This window comes from Aplysia californica, unplaced genomic scaffold, assembly GCF_000002075.1.
Source record: "Aplysia californica isolate F4 #8 unplaced genomic scaffold, AplCal3.0 scaffold00549, whole genome shotgun sequence".
In the NCBI taxonomy this organism is placed as follows: Eukaryota; Metazoa; Mollusca; class Gastropoda; order Aplysiida; family Aplysiidae; genus Aplysia; species Aplysia californica.
In genome coordinates, this window is record NW_004797819.1 from 289,565 (window position 1) to 303,262 (window position 13,698).

The window sequence follows — 13,698 nt, forward strand, 5'->3', positions numbered from 1 at the left end:
GGCCACCCACTATGCCGATGTCGTGCGACAGGCCTATATATCTCAATTTATTTTTTCTCCTTACATTACACACATTTGAAACGAAAAGGGTTAATCAGCTTTACCTCTATCTATATTATTACATGTTTAACCCCACCCCCCCCAAAAAAAAGCTCAATTTTGTGAGTCAATAAAAATATTAGAACACAATGACCGCGTTGAAGTCGATCTGCAACATAACAAAAAAACACGACAATATATTATACTTCCAAACAACATAATGATCAGTGTACGCATAAATATAATATATATGAGTGTGGCAACGTCAACTTGTGATGGATTTTCTGTAAGGATGTGGTTATTCGCATTGGGTGTGCGCGTAAGAATTAATATTATTCGCACTGGGTGTGCGCTTAAGAATTAGATCTGATATTATTCGCGCACCCGGTGTGCGAATAAGAAATAATTATATTCGCATCAATTATTATTATTATTAAGAGCACAGAATTTTACACTTGTAGAATCCTGTGATAAAGAGCTATAAATTATTAGGCCTTATCGAGGCGGTTACATGAATCTAGTAAGCCTTTTTTCTAATTTTTAAGGTCCTCATTGGGTCTTTTGGCTTTACACTTTACGTCTTACTAGGCCTAGGCATAGAGCCTTTCATTCGGCAGCAGGCCGTCACACTCTTTTTATCTTGGATTACAAGGGTGGTTCTGAAAACAGAGCAAAAGTGCGATATAAAATTACAGAAAGTTTTTCTCTCCATTTATTTATTAAATAATTAGAGTATACCCCAAAGAGGTTATAAATGTAAATATAATGTCCTTGATATACCCCAACGTATTTACAATGGCATTTTCATTAACTTTATTTTTCAATTGCCTCGTAGACTTAAATTATGCCAAACTGGCAAACTTCAGTGACATAATGACCTAAATTTAGCTATTTCTTCACAAAACATCCGGTTGCCTCAGTCAACAATCAAAACATCAAATTTTGTAGACGGTTTTACTGTTAAAATTTTACCTTTAAGTCTCAGATAATTCGATGATGGGTCTTACTGAGAATACAGCAGATGAACCCTCAACATCGAGACTTACGTTCAAGGAAAGGAGAACTTTTTGTAAGTTTGAAAGCTCTATGCATGACTAAGTTAGTCATGATTAAATCTAAACAAACTCTAAAAAATAAAAAAGAAGGCCCAACGAACGACTGAATGACAGTGGTGCACGACTGACGCGACTCAGACTCAGCAGGTTCAGTTGAAGCAAGAGTTTATTAGTCATCCCCGAAGTCCCTTAGTTGTGTACAGTTTTGGCCTCGCCTCAGCCCCAAGACAGGGTTCTTTGCAACTTGAACTTGAGTTTGAGATGGCCGATGGGAACTTGTCTTTTAAAATTTTAATTTAGACGGGGTAGATCTAATCTAGAATCTAGATTAGGCCCGAGGCCTCCTAGCCTGGGTTATATTATCATTAAATTAGCGAGCTTATACTGTCAGTAAGACTGTACTTTGCCGGACCACCGGTAACTGCTAGTCGAAGCTACTTTCACTATCGTGCCCCCGGTGCCTCCTAGTGGTCCGCTATACTTCCTTTCAGGGTTCCCCTACTCACTTTCTATGTCCTCACCCTTCGACTGCCAACTACCGACTGACATCTCTTACGGGGTTTTTCAGTGACCTAGCTACAGTGCCCTTTGACCCACGACCTGATACCTTGACGCTAGGCTAATTGGTCAGTCTTATCATGTGGTCTAGTGTTCTTCTTTGCTCATGACTCTGCTAGGCCTACCCCCCCCCCCACCCCCTGGTCCGGCCAAGTACAATGGAGGATGAGAGATGCGCACGAGCGCTCATTTCCATAATTGCAACCCCCTCGGTCCTGCTTGCGATTTGGCGTGTGCTGCGAAGCAAGGCTCGGCCTGTTCCAACTTTAATTACCCCGATTGTCCACTTGGCGCCATGGTCCGCTCATGTTATTGTTTTGCATTTATGTGGGTTTTAAAAAATTATTGTTGCCCCCCAGAAACCCCCCACTGTTGTTATATGATATGTAACGAACACGATTGTCCAGTTAATGCCATGGTCCGCACGTAGAGCTATGAGTGCGTAGTTAGGCAAGGTGCGCGTAGTAGTCACGGGCCCTGACGGGTAGTCCGGTAAAGTACACTCCTGCCAGACTGTCTAATCTATTAGATTAAATATTAATTCTATAATTTAACAGTAGTAATCAGTAGCATAAAAATAAAATATTTGGGGCCAAAATGGGAAGCCCAAAATATTGGAGCTCCCATTTGTTGATCTCTACAACTAAATTCTCAACTCTCAGGGTTTTTTTACACCTGGAGCTACAGCGAGCATCTAGCACCCCCCGTTATTGGCCCAAATAAAGATGACGTATTTCCACCATCTATTTTTGTGGTCTTCCAAGGCTTCCCTCACCAGTTGACTAGATCTCAGCATGGCTGGTCCACTTTGCCGCTTACCGTTCGATGGGCTATGTCACTAGGTTTCATCGCCGACTGCTTGGGCTGTGTGTGTGTGCGCGCTTGTGTGTGTGTGTGTGTCACGGCGTCTAATATTCCGTCTCAGGGATCCTTTAGTTTGTTCGGGCCCCCTGCGTTAGGCCATAAATCACTGGCAGGTGACCTGCAGTTTCACGCGTCAGGTCGGGGACTGACCGGAATCAACTCGTGCACAGCAGTATCCTATCTTGTCCTTATCAGAACGTTTTTCTTCCCATAATTTCTTGAGTCGTAAAATGATGCTCATTCTACCCCTAGAATCTATTTCTTCGGCAATTTCACTTCGTCTACGTCTTCTTGATATCTTGTGAAAGTTTCACCAGTTTCATTGATTCGTTTGGGAATAATAACAGTTTTAAATTGTGAGTGTAAAGTGATCGAAAGTACCGTTGATAATGTGAACTCTTCAAATTCAATTACAAATCATTCCAAAATGAAACGATTGTGTTAATTTCTGTTAACACTGTGTGATAGCCATCTAATCATATTTTCTAATGCTGTGAGTTTTGTTTTACCTGCACTTTCAGTGATTGGCAATCAGTTAAAGTGAATTGAGTTCCTAAGTAAAAATTGTTAATTAAACTGCAATGGATCACACATTTGAGAGCCATAGACAGTCTCTGAATGAACTTAGTTGGGTCTGTTGGCATTTAAATTTAACTGTCGAACAAAAAAAAAGTACAGAAAGCCCCGATTATGTAAGACAATTGCAGGAGAGCTCTTGATTTATGAGATTGGTGTGAGGGACGAAGATGAACAGCCGTATTCCGCTAACATTTGTGTCAAGTGTTTTACAGCGATTTCAAATATCAAAAGGAGATAGGGTGTTACGTCACATCAATTCAAGCCGCAAAAAAAAAGCTGTTGAAGCTAGTAGGAACATGTGGTGTGCGTTTGACAATTATAAATGTGAATTCCTGCTCCATTTGTTGGCATCACTTGAATCTTGTTGGTGGCTGCACACAAAGATCCATTTCAAGCAAAAATTGCATCACACCCCAAGCATACCACAGCAGATCATGTCGCGGGCAATCACTGTCACAAGTACCTCCATCCCCATGTATACAAGGAATTAACAAACACAATTTGTACAGAAACAAGAAAATACACCTGCGACACTGCAATAATTGGGGAAGCAAGTGGAGTGGAAGCAATATTCAATGGTCTCAATGAAAGATTTAGCCATGTTCACACTGCAATGTTACATCTCAAACCAGTCGAACAATTTCCACTTCCCAGAAATCCTCATAGCAATCGATAATTACATGGCGGCATTCAGATGCTATTTCCCCCGGCAAAGTCATCCCAAAGCAACACATATCATAGCAACACTGTATCCCACACGTACAACTACACTTGTTTGCTCTCAGACTTTTGTGAGAACAGGGCTCAGAAAGCAGCCACCAAGCAATCTCAAAACTGGAAGCCAGAGCATGAAGGATCCCAAACCAGATAAACAAAATGTGTTTCATTTTTGTGTCACATCTTCTGCAAAAAGCACCTTTATATAAACTGCATGCTGCTGGAGTTGTTAAGAAAGAAAAATTGTAATCCTACTTTTATACTGTACATGTCCATTTTATGAATAGAAATCTGTGCTGTATGTTGAAGATATGTCAGTATACCATTATATAGGCGGATACACATTTCATTGGATACAAAAAGCCTTGAATGAAGGGAAGTGTTTTGACTATCATGCTCATGACGGTTTCTGTGGGAATTGGTATCATGCCATTGTTTCTTTCTTTTACAGCTGAGAGGAGAAAAGATGTAGAAGCTGTCAGAAGCGTACATACAAACAAGATTCCAGTGAGTTCAACTGTTTTTATGGCTAGTTTTCCTTTGTTTCTTTTCATGGAGCCAAAGGCCTGCTGTAAAATCTTATATATAATGTATTTCAGTTAAACATATTGCTGTGACCTGACAGTCTTGGTTGTTTACAGAAAGGTGACATTTTCTGACTGAAAGTTCAAAAGAGTTTAGGCCTTAATTGTCTATTGTGAATATATACAGAAATTAGAAAAAAAGAAATTTCAGTTGTACTATATTCTGCTTTTTTCCCCCTGTTTATTATACATGATCTCTGTGTGTAGAAATGGAATGGTCATGGCAAGTAGTTGTGCTAAGAACATTTTTTCCTCTGGTCGTCTTTCTTCCCTCCATGTGAGAGAAAGTGTTTTGTTTGTTTTTGTAAGTGTTTTACGGCGCTCGCAACTGCATTAGGTCATATGAGCGCACGGGACACATTTAAACTTTTTCAGTTGGTAGGCGGAAATTTTGAATTTTGTCCAGGTGGCGGCCGAAGCCTACTCTTATAGATTTTAGACCACCAAGGGATCTTTAATGTGCGCAACTTGCACACGGGCCCTCCGAGATTTTTCGCCCTTGTCCGAGAAGGCTAGGTGTAGATCTTTCCTACCAGAAGATCAGGGGTGTGGCTGAAAGACAGCAGTAAGAAAAAGCCAAGGAGTAACAGTTTAAAGGCAGTAGAAAGAATCAGGAGCCCAGAGGAGGGGGGCAAAGGAGATGAGGGAATGGGGGCAGAAAGAGGAGACGAAAGCAGACGACAGAACATTACTAGAGAGCAGGAAAGGAGGTGAAAGGAGACAAATTTAGAGTAATGCTTTCTAAGAGAAATGGATTGTATAAAAAGAACTGGAATGTACAAGTATGCAAAACTAGCTCGAGTGTAGGTTGACAAGATAAATGCAGAAGATAAAACAGTCTTTGATTTAAAAATTTGGTGAGAAAATGTGTGGCCAGGTTCCTAAGATTTCTGTGTGCACCTGTTCAGTTCTTTGTTTTAAGCGTAACTATTAATTGCCTGTCTGTTTTGTGACATTTATTTGATGAATTATCTAGAGTGGGTATTTTTTTTGCAAATCAAAGAGAAATTGTTTTTTCTTTTTTGTTCATGTTATTCTGTGAAAGTTTTGTTTCAGTTCTGAGTTGCGTTAATTCTTTCCGTGTTGAGAATGTTGGCTTGACATTGAACTTTTAGTGCAGCCCTTCAGCTGTTTCTGTGTTGTTGTTGTTGTTGCTAGGGAGTATAGGACTTTTCAAAAAGTCTTCTTTGTTCCTCTACAGGTGATCATAGAACGCTATGGCAATGAAAAATCTCTCCCGATGATGGACAAGAGCAAATTTCTGATTCCTGATAATCTCAACATGAGTGACATTGTGAAAATCATTCGGTGAGTAAGCTTTCTTTGTAGACAAAAGTAAGTCTTCCTTCTTCTTGGTGTTTGTGTTCCCCCTGCCAGATTTCAGGTGTAGTCGACTGGTGAACAAGTAAATGCCGACTGACACATACATGTTAACTGACATGGTTGTAATTGTTGCACCATGTGCCAGGCGCATGAACCTTTAGACTGTTGTGTTGCTTCTGTCTTTGGTATGTCTCTCATATAATTGATGTGGGTGGTTGGCGGGTGCTCTGATGTGGTTTGCTTCTTCTTCTTTCCTATCAAACATATGTATCGTCCTTATCTCCCCTTCTTCTTTTTTATGTTTGTTACTCTCTTGTAACACCTCTAATCTTCTGGCGCTCATATGATCTTGTACAGTTGCGAGCGCCGTAAAACCCCTACTAAAAGTAAAGACTAAAAAAATCGTTTATACAGCTCCAATAGGTAATTTGTACTCCAGGGTTCAATGTTTCTAAGGTGTTAATGAAAGTGTTCTTTGGAAGCTTTGAAGAAATGTAGAGAGTCTTAGAGGTTTTAATTTGTGCTCCTTTACCTGTCCCCGTCGTTTTATGTAAGAAAAATTTTGAAATTATGCAAACTGAGCCCAAAAATGTGAAATTATGCGATTCTGTTAATTTTGACAAAGAATGATAAAGGAAAATAATCAGAAATTATGCAAAAAAATGATCAAATTTTGGTAAATTATGCAGGGTGCATAAAACCTTGGAAACCGCTTTAGATCTAAGTAATCATTAACACAAAGTATCACTCTAACTCCAAGCTCTAGTTTGCTGTCATGATATGAAGAAGTTGAAGGCATTATAATATAAAAGATTTCTTTTTTTTTTCTTTACTCTCACTGGAACACATGGACTGAAAATTTCTTGTGACACAAAGACTCTAAAAAATTGTAAATAAGTTGTTTATTTCCACTTTTGCACAGTGGGAGAGAGAAAACTGGCGTAGAAATGGCGTCCTTTTATTCATACAAAATTTATTTTTCCCATGCTTTGTGGATGTGATGTGGTCTCAATGAGTTGTTTATCACTTAGCACCTTTTTCTATCCCCGTGGTTTTATGCACCCCGCATAATTTAGCAAAATTGTATCTTTTTTCGCATAATTTCTGATTATTTTCCTTTATCATTCTTAAGTAAAATAAACAGAATCGCATGTCTCATTTTTGGGCTCAGTTTGCATAATTTCAGAATTTTTCTTGCATAAAAGAGACGCGGACAGCTCTTTCGAGTACATAGCTACAGTCAAACCTCAGTTCTACTGTCATAGTCAGAAATCGATCAGAACTCTAAGCCACATTTCCCTCTTTTAAAAAAAAGGGGAATATTATTGTTATTACTACAATTATTAGGCGATTTTTATTGTTCTTTGTAGTAGTAGCGATAGTATTATTAATATAGTTATTTTTTATTATTATTTATATTATTATTTCTATTATTATTATTATTATTATTTCTATTATTATTATTATTACTTCTATTATTATTATCATTATTATATTATTATCATAAATCAGTGTTATGATTATTTGAAAGATACGTAAGTGGTTAAAATGGTTAATGATGAATTTATTATTTTGTCTTTTTCCTTCAGTCGCCGACTGCAGCTGTCACCGACCCAGGCCTTCTATCTCCTGGTGAACGACCGCAGCATGGTGAGCAACACGGCGTCTGTGGTGGAGGTGTACGAGAGAGAGAAGGACGAGGACGGCTTCTTGTACATCGTGTACGCTTCCCAGGAGACATTTGGTGGCGGGAACAGCACCATGTAACTGGAGCTGAGCCTGCCTGCAGCAGATTACACTAAATGCCTTTCATTTTCCCTCCCCCCACCCCCCCCCCCCCCCCGTCACCTCACCCACCCCTCCCTCGTCAAAAGTAATTTGGTGGTTGTCTTCTAATTCAAATCAGAGTAGAATGGATGTATGTGTACTTTGCTTGCCTTATTTGGGTTTTTAAGTTTTTAATCGATCAGTGTCAAATGATGATTCTGGCTGGGTTTTTTGTGGGATTTTTTTCTACAATGATGCTTATTATCTGAGGTTAAGCACTGACTTACAGTTTTGTATGCGATATGCTGACTTTTGTTGATCCTAGAGAGGGCATAGACTCCTTTTGTTTCTCCTTTCACTTTTGCTGTCTTGACCTTTCTGCTACTAATGTCTTTCCGTCTGCCTTGAAGCAGAGATTTTCCCCTTTCCTCCTGCAAACTCAGGTGTTTGTTCCTAAAGATTGGTCATGTTCAGTAACTTGATACGGTTAAACCCAAGTTTTTAATGGAACGGGAAGAGACGGGATTTTGAAAAGGAAAAAAAGATAAGCTACTGAATGAAATTGACTTTGCTAAAAAATGTGCCTGGTATAGTTCCCCTCGGGCTGAAGATATATTCCATGAAATGTGATTTAAGTGGAGAAAGTAATACTTGTGAAATTTGTCCTATTTTTTTAAGCAAGCTTGAAGAATTGTGCCCCCGCTTGAAATTTACGCCAAATGATTTTCATTTTTTTTTTTTAAACAAAAAAACTTTAAAAATTTACATGGAATTTAAAAAAACCTCGAGTCAGATAAATCTTTATTGTCCCGATACTGGCTCACTGTAATTTGTTTTTGACATTTCACCACACTCACACACGCAGATACACATGCGTGGGCACACGCACAGTCACCCACACTCACAAACTCTATCAACTCCTCCTTTCCGCATGCGTCTGAAATGTCTTATAGAAAAGTAAATTAGAGGAGTATTATGGCCCTCTTCGCACATGAAAATTTTCCTCTGAAAAATGAAAAACAGTCTACCAGACATTGTCTTACGATAAAAACAAGCGCTTGTGATGAGTGCTTTGTTTCTTTTAGGGGGGGGGGGAGCTTTTCTCCTTTTTTCTTTTTTTATGACTTTTTTGTGCCACTGACAGGCTGCAAATGAGTGGTTGACGGGTGTTCTGGTGTGATTTGCTCCTTGTTTCCTTTCGTACATTCGTCTTCCTTATCTCCTTTACTTTGTACATTACTTTTTAATTCTAATAACAGCTCTAATCTTTGGCACTTATATGACCCATTTGTGTTGCAAGTGCTGTAAAGCTTTTACTAAAACTTTTATTTTAAGGAAAAAAAACCAAAAAACCCAGTCTGCTTAGCTTTATATATATATAATCAAACACCCGCTTTATAAATAGTTGCACACTTTTTTTAGTTTTAAATTTTCAAAATGATTGGGGGGATGGGGAGGGCATTTGGATCCTTAGAATTTCCTATGATTTTGTTTTTATCCTGTATTAATAACGAGCATCTTCTTCAACGCACAGTTTTGCCACATTCTGGTTGGTATCCGTGATGTTAGCTGTTGATATGAGAATGTTGTACTCAGATTTATGAACTATGCGGGTTATGTTTAATCTGCTGTAGAATCAGGGTTTAGAAACAAAGATGTAGGTCAACATTGTTTGCAACGTGATTGCACTTCAAAAATGCATTTTATCCCCCCCCCCTCTGTTTGCCTTCCTTTTGATATTTTCCCTCTCTTGAATCTTTTTAACGTGTTTCAATCGTCTCCGATCTTTTATTTACTCGTTTTTGTTTTGTTTTTAATCAATTTTATTTCTCAATACGAGAAGTTACATTGTAGTATGAATTGTTTGCACAAAATGGGGAAAAAAAAAATCTTGTGTAATTGACAAAAATGATAGCCTTCTGCTTTTGCCGGGAGTAAAGGCGGTGGAAAAAAGGGAGGCTGGTCTTTAAAAAAGTCTTTACCGTTGCAGCTTTTGATGTAAGCCTGGTATAAGACAAGGGCAAAATGCTTGTCTATATATATATATAATATATATATATATAGCTATTCTGAACACAGCTGATCCTGTCATTGCATGTGGTTACTTTTCTTCATTGTCAGACATTGACGGATAAACTATTATTATGATTATGATTATCATTAAATAATTTAGTATTGTTATTTTTATTAATACTATTACTCTTACTCTTATTATTATTATTGTTTTTAAATTATACTATTACTCTAATTAATATTATCATTATTATTTTTATCATTGTTATTATTATAATTATTATTAGATCTATTACTTTTGTGATTGGGTGCTCTTTTCATCTTTTATTTGTACATCATGCGGTCCAAAGAAACACTGTTGTGTGTGTTCGTTATTTTAGTTTGTTCTGTGGGTTCATACGCTCTTAGCTTAATTAAGTAGTAAACAGTTAGGGAGCGGATACATATATATATATATATATATATATAGTAGAAATTTTATCAAAAGAGTGTGCCTACAGTAATGGTTTTGTCCATAAATCTAGTCATTTAAAATCCATATATATATACGGCCTACTGATAATTTGCCTGTATACGGTACACCAGAATAGCTTTTTTGAGACAGTGAATTTAATGCTACTGAATTGGTCTGTCGGTTTGCTAGGTCTTTCATTGGAACTGCCTGTCATTCAGCAGAAGGTTTGATGTTAATTGCTAATGAGTTCTGTCTCATTTGAATTTATCTAAATCAAAACTTCAGTCTCCAACTTATGTTGTTAAGAGAGACGGGGGGGGGGGTTCTTCCTTTTTTGATTGAATTAATTAAAGGACTGGCCTTTGACAAATGCAGTGATGTTCCAGTAATTGATAGCAAAGCAGTAGTTGTATATTATTTGATTGCGGATGATAATGTATCTACTTCATTTCGTCTTTGATTAGTTACATAAAAATATGTAATGGCATACTTTAGACATTTCTGGTTTGGTTTTTGGAATAGCTTTTGTCTTTGCGACTTGTGCAGGGGATCGTCTGGGCTTTGTCTTTTGTTCGTATAGAGACGGTTACGATTTGTGTGATGGCAGCTGTTTTTCAGGATTACAGAGTTTGACTATGTGAAGAAGATATTTTAGATTCTAATTTCCACAACTTCTTCAGACTATGACTGCGAGATATGATTGTCAAAATGGCAATGCTGTCTTATTCCTTGCATCCAATAGAGATATAGCCAAGCCCCATTACACCACTGCCAACTTTAGATGTAGGGAGCTCGAAGTTGTTGATTTAAGTAGCAAGGCTGGCAATATGCATACAATGCTGTCCTCTGATACTGATAGCACCGACTGCCCAACGTCAAGAGAAATGATTCTGTCCTGACAAAATAAAAGGGGAGCGTGGGGTTTGAATTTATAAATAGATTGAAATTTTGAGGTAAACAGATCATATTTTATTCAAACTTGAATGTAGCAAATTTTTGTTTTACAATTACAAGGAATGTGAATATATATATAACCTTTTTTTTTTCTTTCTTTGTGCAATCGTGTATTGTTTGTATGACCGAAGCTGTAACTAACTTGTCTGGTTTGCATCTCATGCAATAAGACAATGTAAGTGGTCTGTAAAAAATAGACAGCACACTTTTCTCAGGCCTTGGTGCCGTTATAGTCACTAATTTTACTATTGGGAAATTCTGCCGGCGGAATTTGAACATCAAGATGATTCTGATTGAGTCAGTTGATCTTTTCATCAAGATGATTCTGATTGAGTCGGTTGATCTTTTCATCAAGATGATTCTGATTGAGTCAGTTGATCTTTTCATCAAGATGATTCTGATTGAGTCAGTTGATCTTTTCATCAAGATGATTCTGATTGAGTCAGTTGATCTTTTCATCAAGATGATTCTGATTGAGTCAGTTGATCTTTTCATCAAGATGATCCTGATTGAGTCAGTTGATCTTTTTTGTATTTTTAGTCGTAGCCTTTCTTCGGTCCCTGTGTGCCATAGAGATACATGCACTACAGTTTAGAGTAAAATATTCCATATGTGAAAAGCTGTTGCCAGTTATGTATAGTTCGATAACATTATATATTGATCCTTAGTTCTTTGAAAGAACAGAAAAGGAATACTACCAATGATAGTACATAACAAGATGGGCCACTTCTCTCTTTGAGCCAATTAAAAAAGTGTCCTCCAAATTTGGTGGCGCCCTCTTCACAAAAGCGCACTCTTTGCGAACAGAGTTACCCTACTTGAGTTTTAAAAAATCAAAGTGAAACTAGCAAGTTTTGGGATAAATTTCGGAAGAACGCTTTTTTAAAATGGTTACGCTGACAAAAAACCTCTTCCGGAGGAAAGGGTGATGGTTTTCTTTGTTTAATTTGACTTTAGAATGAAAGGCGAGAGGTCATTAAAATATATAAAAACTAAAACTCCGCACTGAACGTACCCGAACTGCTGATGAACAGCAGTCGATCTGCGCACGCAAGGAGGTGCTATTCCTATTCTTCTTCTGGAAAAACGAAAGAGAGCTTCAAAACAGACTGCAGCGCCATCTGAAGCAAAGAGCATACTTCCTGCGGACACTTTTTTGGCTGAGTGGCCCATCTTGTTATGTATTATCATTGATACTACCCAAAGAAAAGATGTACAGGAAGTGTAAATGCTTAAGACTAATTTTTAGAAGAAAGCCTTTCAGTTTTTTGGCTTCCAGGAGAGCTGAAGAGGATGTAAAAAATTATTTTTTTTTTAAACCTCTTTTGCCAATGACCCTGCCTTAAGTGACTTTTTGAAAAGAAAAAAAAACACAAAAAAACACTTGACAGTTAAGTAAATGAATGCGGTTTCCTTAGCTCAGCTAGTGTTATGCCGGCTTGATTTTTTAACAGACCTGATTCAGAATGAAGAGTAAATAAGTAATTTTTCCTAAGAATTATCACAATCATGTAATGAAAATAGTACGTTACCATTCCAACTTAGGTTATTGCTTGCATTTCCGTGAGTAGAATAAAGGGAAGTTCTACCTGCTTTTTAAATGACTTTTTTTTGTCTTCTTTAGCGATGAACTTGTACAAAAGTGGAAAGAAGAACTTTTTGAAAAGAGTTTCTCTTCTTCTGAAAGGGCTGATTGTATTCCATTTATGCTTATGTTTTTGTTTACCACATACACAAGAATCACTTATGGTACATGATATCATTCGCTTTTATTTTATTCTATTGTGTCTTTAATTTTGTGTTCCAATATTTTGGGTGCTAAAGCTTAGTAACACGGTCTAAACGAGCGCTCCGTTTGCTCAGTTTGTATCATGCTGAACCACGGAGTGGATGGCCTTGGTTTCAAATTTCCGACTGGGCATTCTTGATCTTGACAAGGTTGTTTTGTGGTGTTTTCAAGGCTCTCAGCCCATTTGTCCTGGTCTTATTGAATTGGAGACAGAGGTTAAATTCGACGGTCCTTCCTCTTGGTTGTCCTCATAGTGTTGACAGGGGTGTTAAACATATACGCCTTCCCGATTTTGTGATTTGGATCTCAACTAATGTTAAAAGAGTACTTTTGGAAATAGTTGGTTCAGGGTTGTTAAATTCATACGCCTTCCTGATTTTGGGATTTGGATCTTAAGTAATGTTGAAAGAGTACTTGTGGAAATATTTGGTTTGTCTTTAGGTTTCTTAAAAAGATTAGATTGGTTATGAGAAAACTTTATTTGCTCAACTCTACTTGTGGAAATAGTTGGTTTGTCTTTAGGTTTCTTAAAAGATTAGATTAGTTATGAGAAAACTTTATTGCTCAACTCTTCCTCATAAATATGGGGATCAAATTTATTTTGATAATAATATAGTGCAGTGTGTGATGAGAAGGCAACACACCCAACGTTAAACTTTTAGGTGTGATTGTTATTTTTATGTTTTGGAAATGTGCATTCGACAAGTGGAAACAAGTATAGATTTATACTGTGATGTATAGATATGTATGTATGTTACATATATATTATATATATGTTTTTCTTTTATCCTACTCCTATTCAGTTAAATTTTTTTCTGACCGTATGTGCTCACTTAATTTTTTTGTGCCGAATTTAAGGCGTCTGCCCGCGTTCGAACTTTTGTCAAAGTTAAAAAGGTACCGATTTCTTAGTTGAAATCTTTGATCTTGAAATGCTGTTGAAAATTTGTGGTAATGTATTGATTTAGGTTGTGAATGATGTCTTGATAAAATTTTCTGATC

At 37.4% G+C, this 13,698-nt stretch overlaps 1 protein-coding gene across 1 annotated transcript; it reads left to right on the forward strand.

Annotated features, from left to right (window-relative positions):
• The first annotated feature begins 601 nt into the window (after positions 1–601).
• LOC101861762 (microtubule-associated proteins 1A/1B light chain 3A) lies at positions 602–8,838 on the forward strand. The gene is made up of 4 exons (XM_005106671.3): positions 602–1,108; positions 4,264–4,319; positions 5,598–5,704; positions 7,309–8,838. The coding sequence occupies exons 1-4, from the start codon at positions 1,033–1,035 to the stop codon at positions 7,484–7,486; spliced, it is 417 nt and encodes a 138-aa protein (XP_005106728.1). The 5' UTR covers positions 602–1,032; the 3' UTR covers positions 7,487–8,838.
• The last annotated feature ends 4,860 nt before the right edge of the window (positions 8,839–13,698 follow it).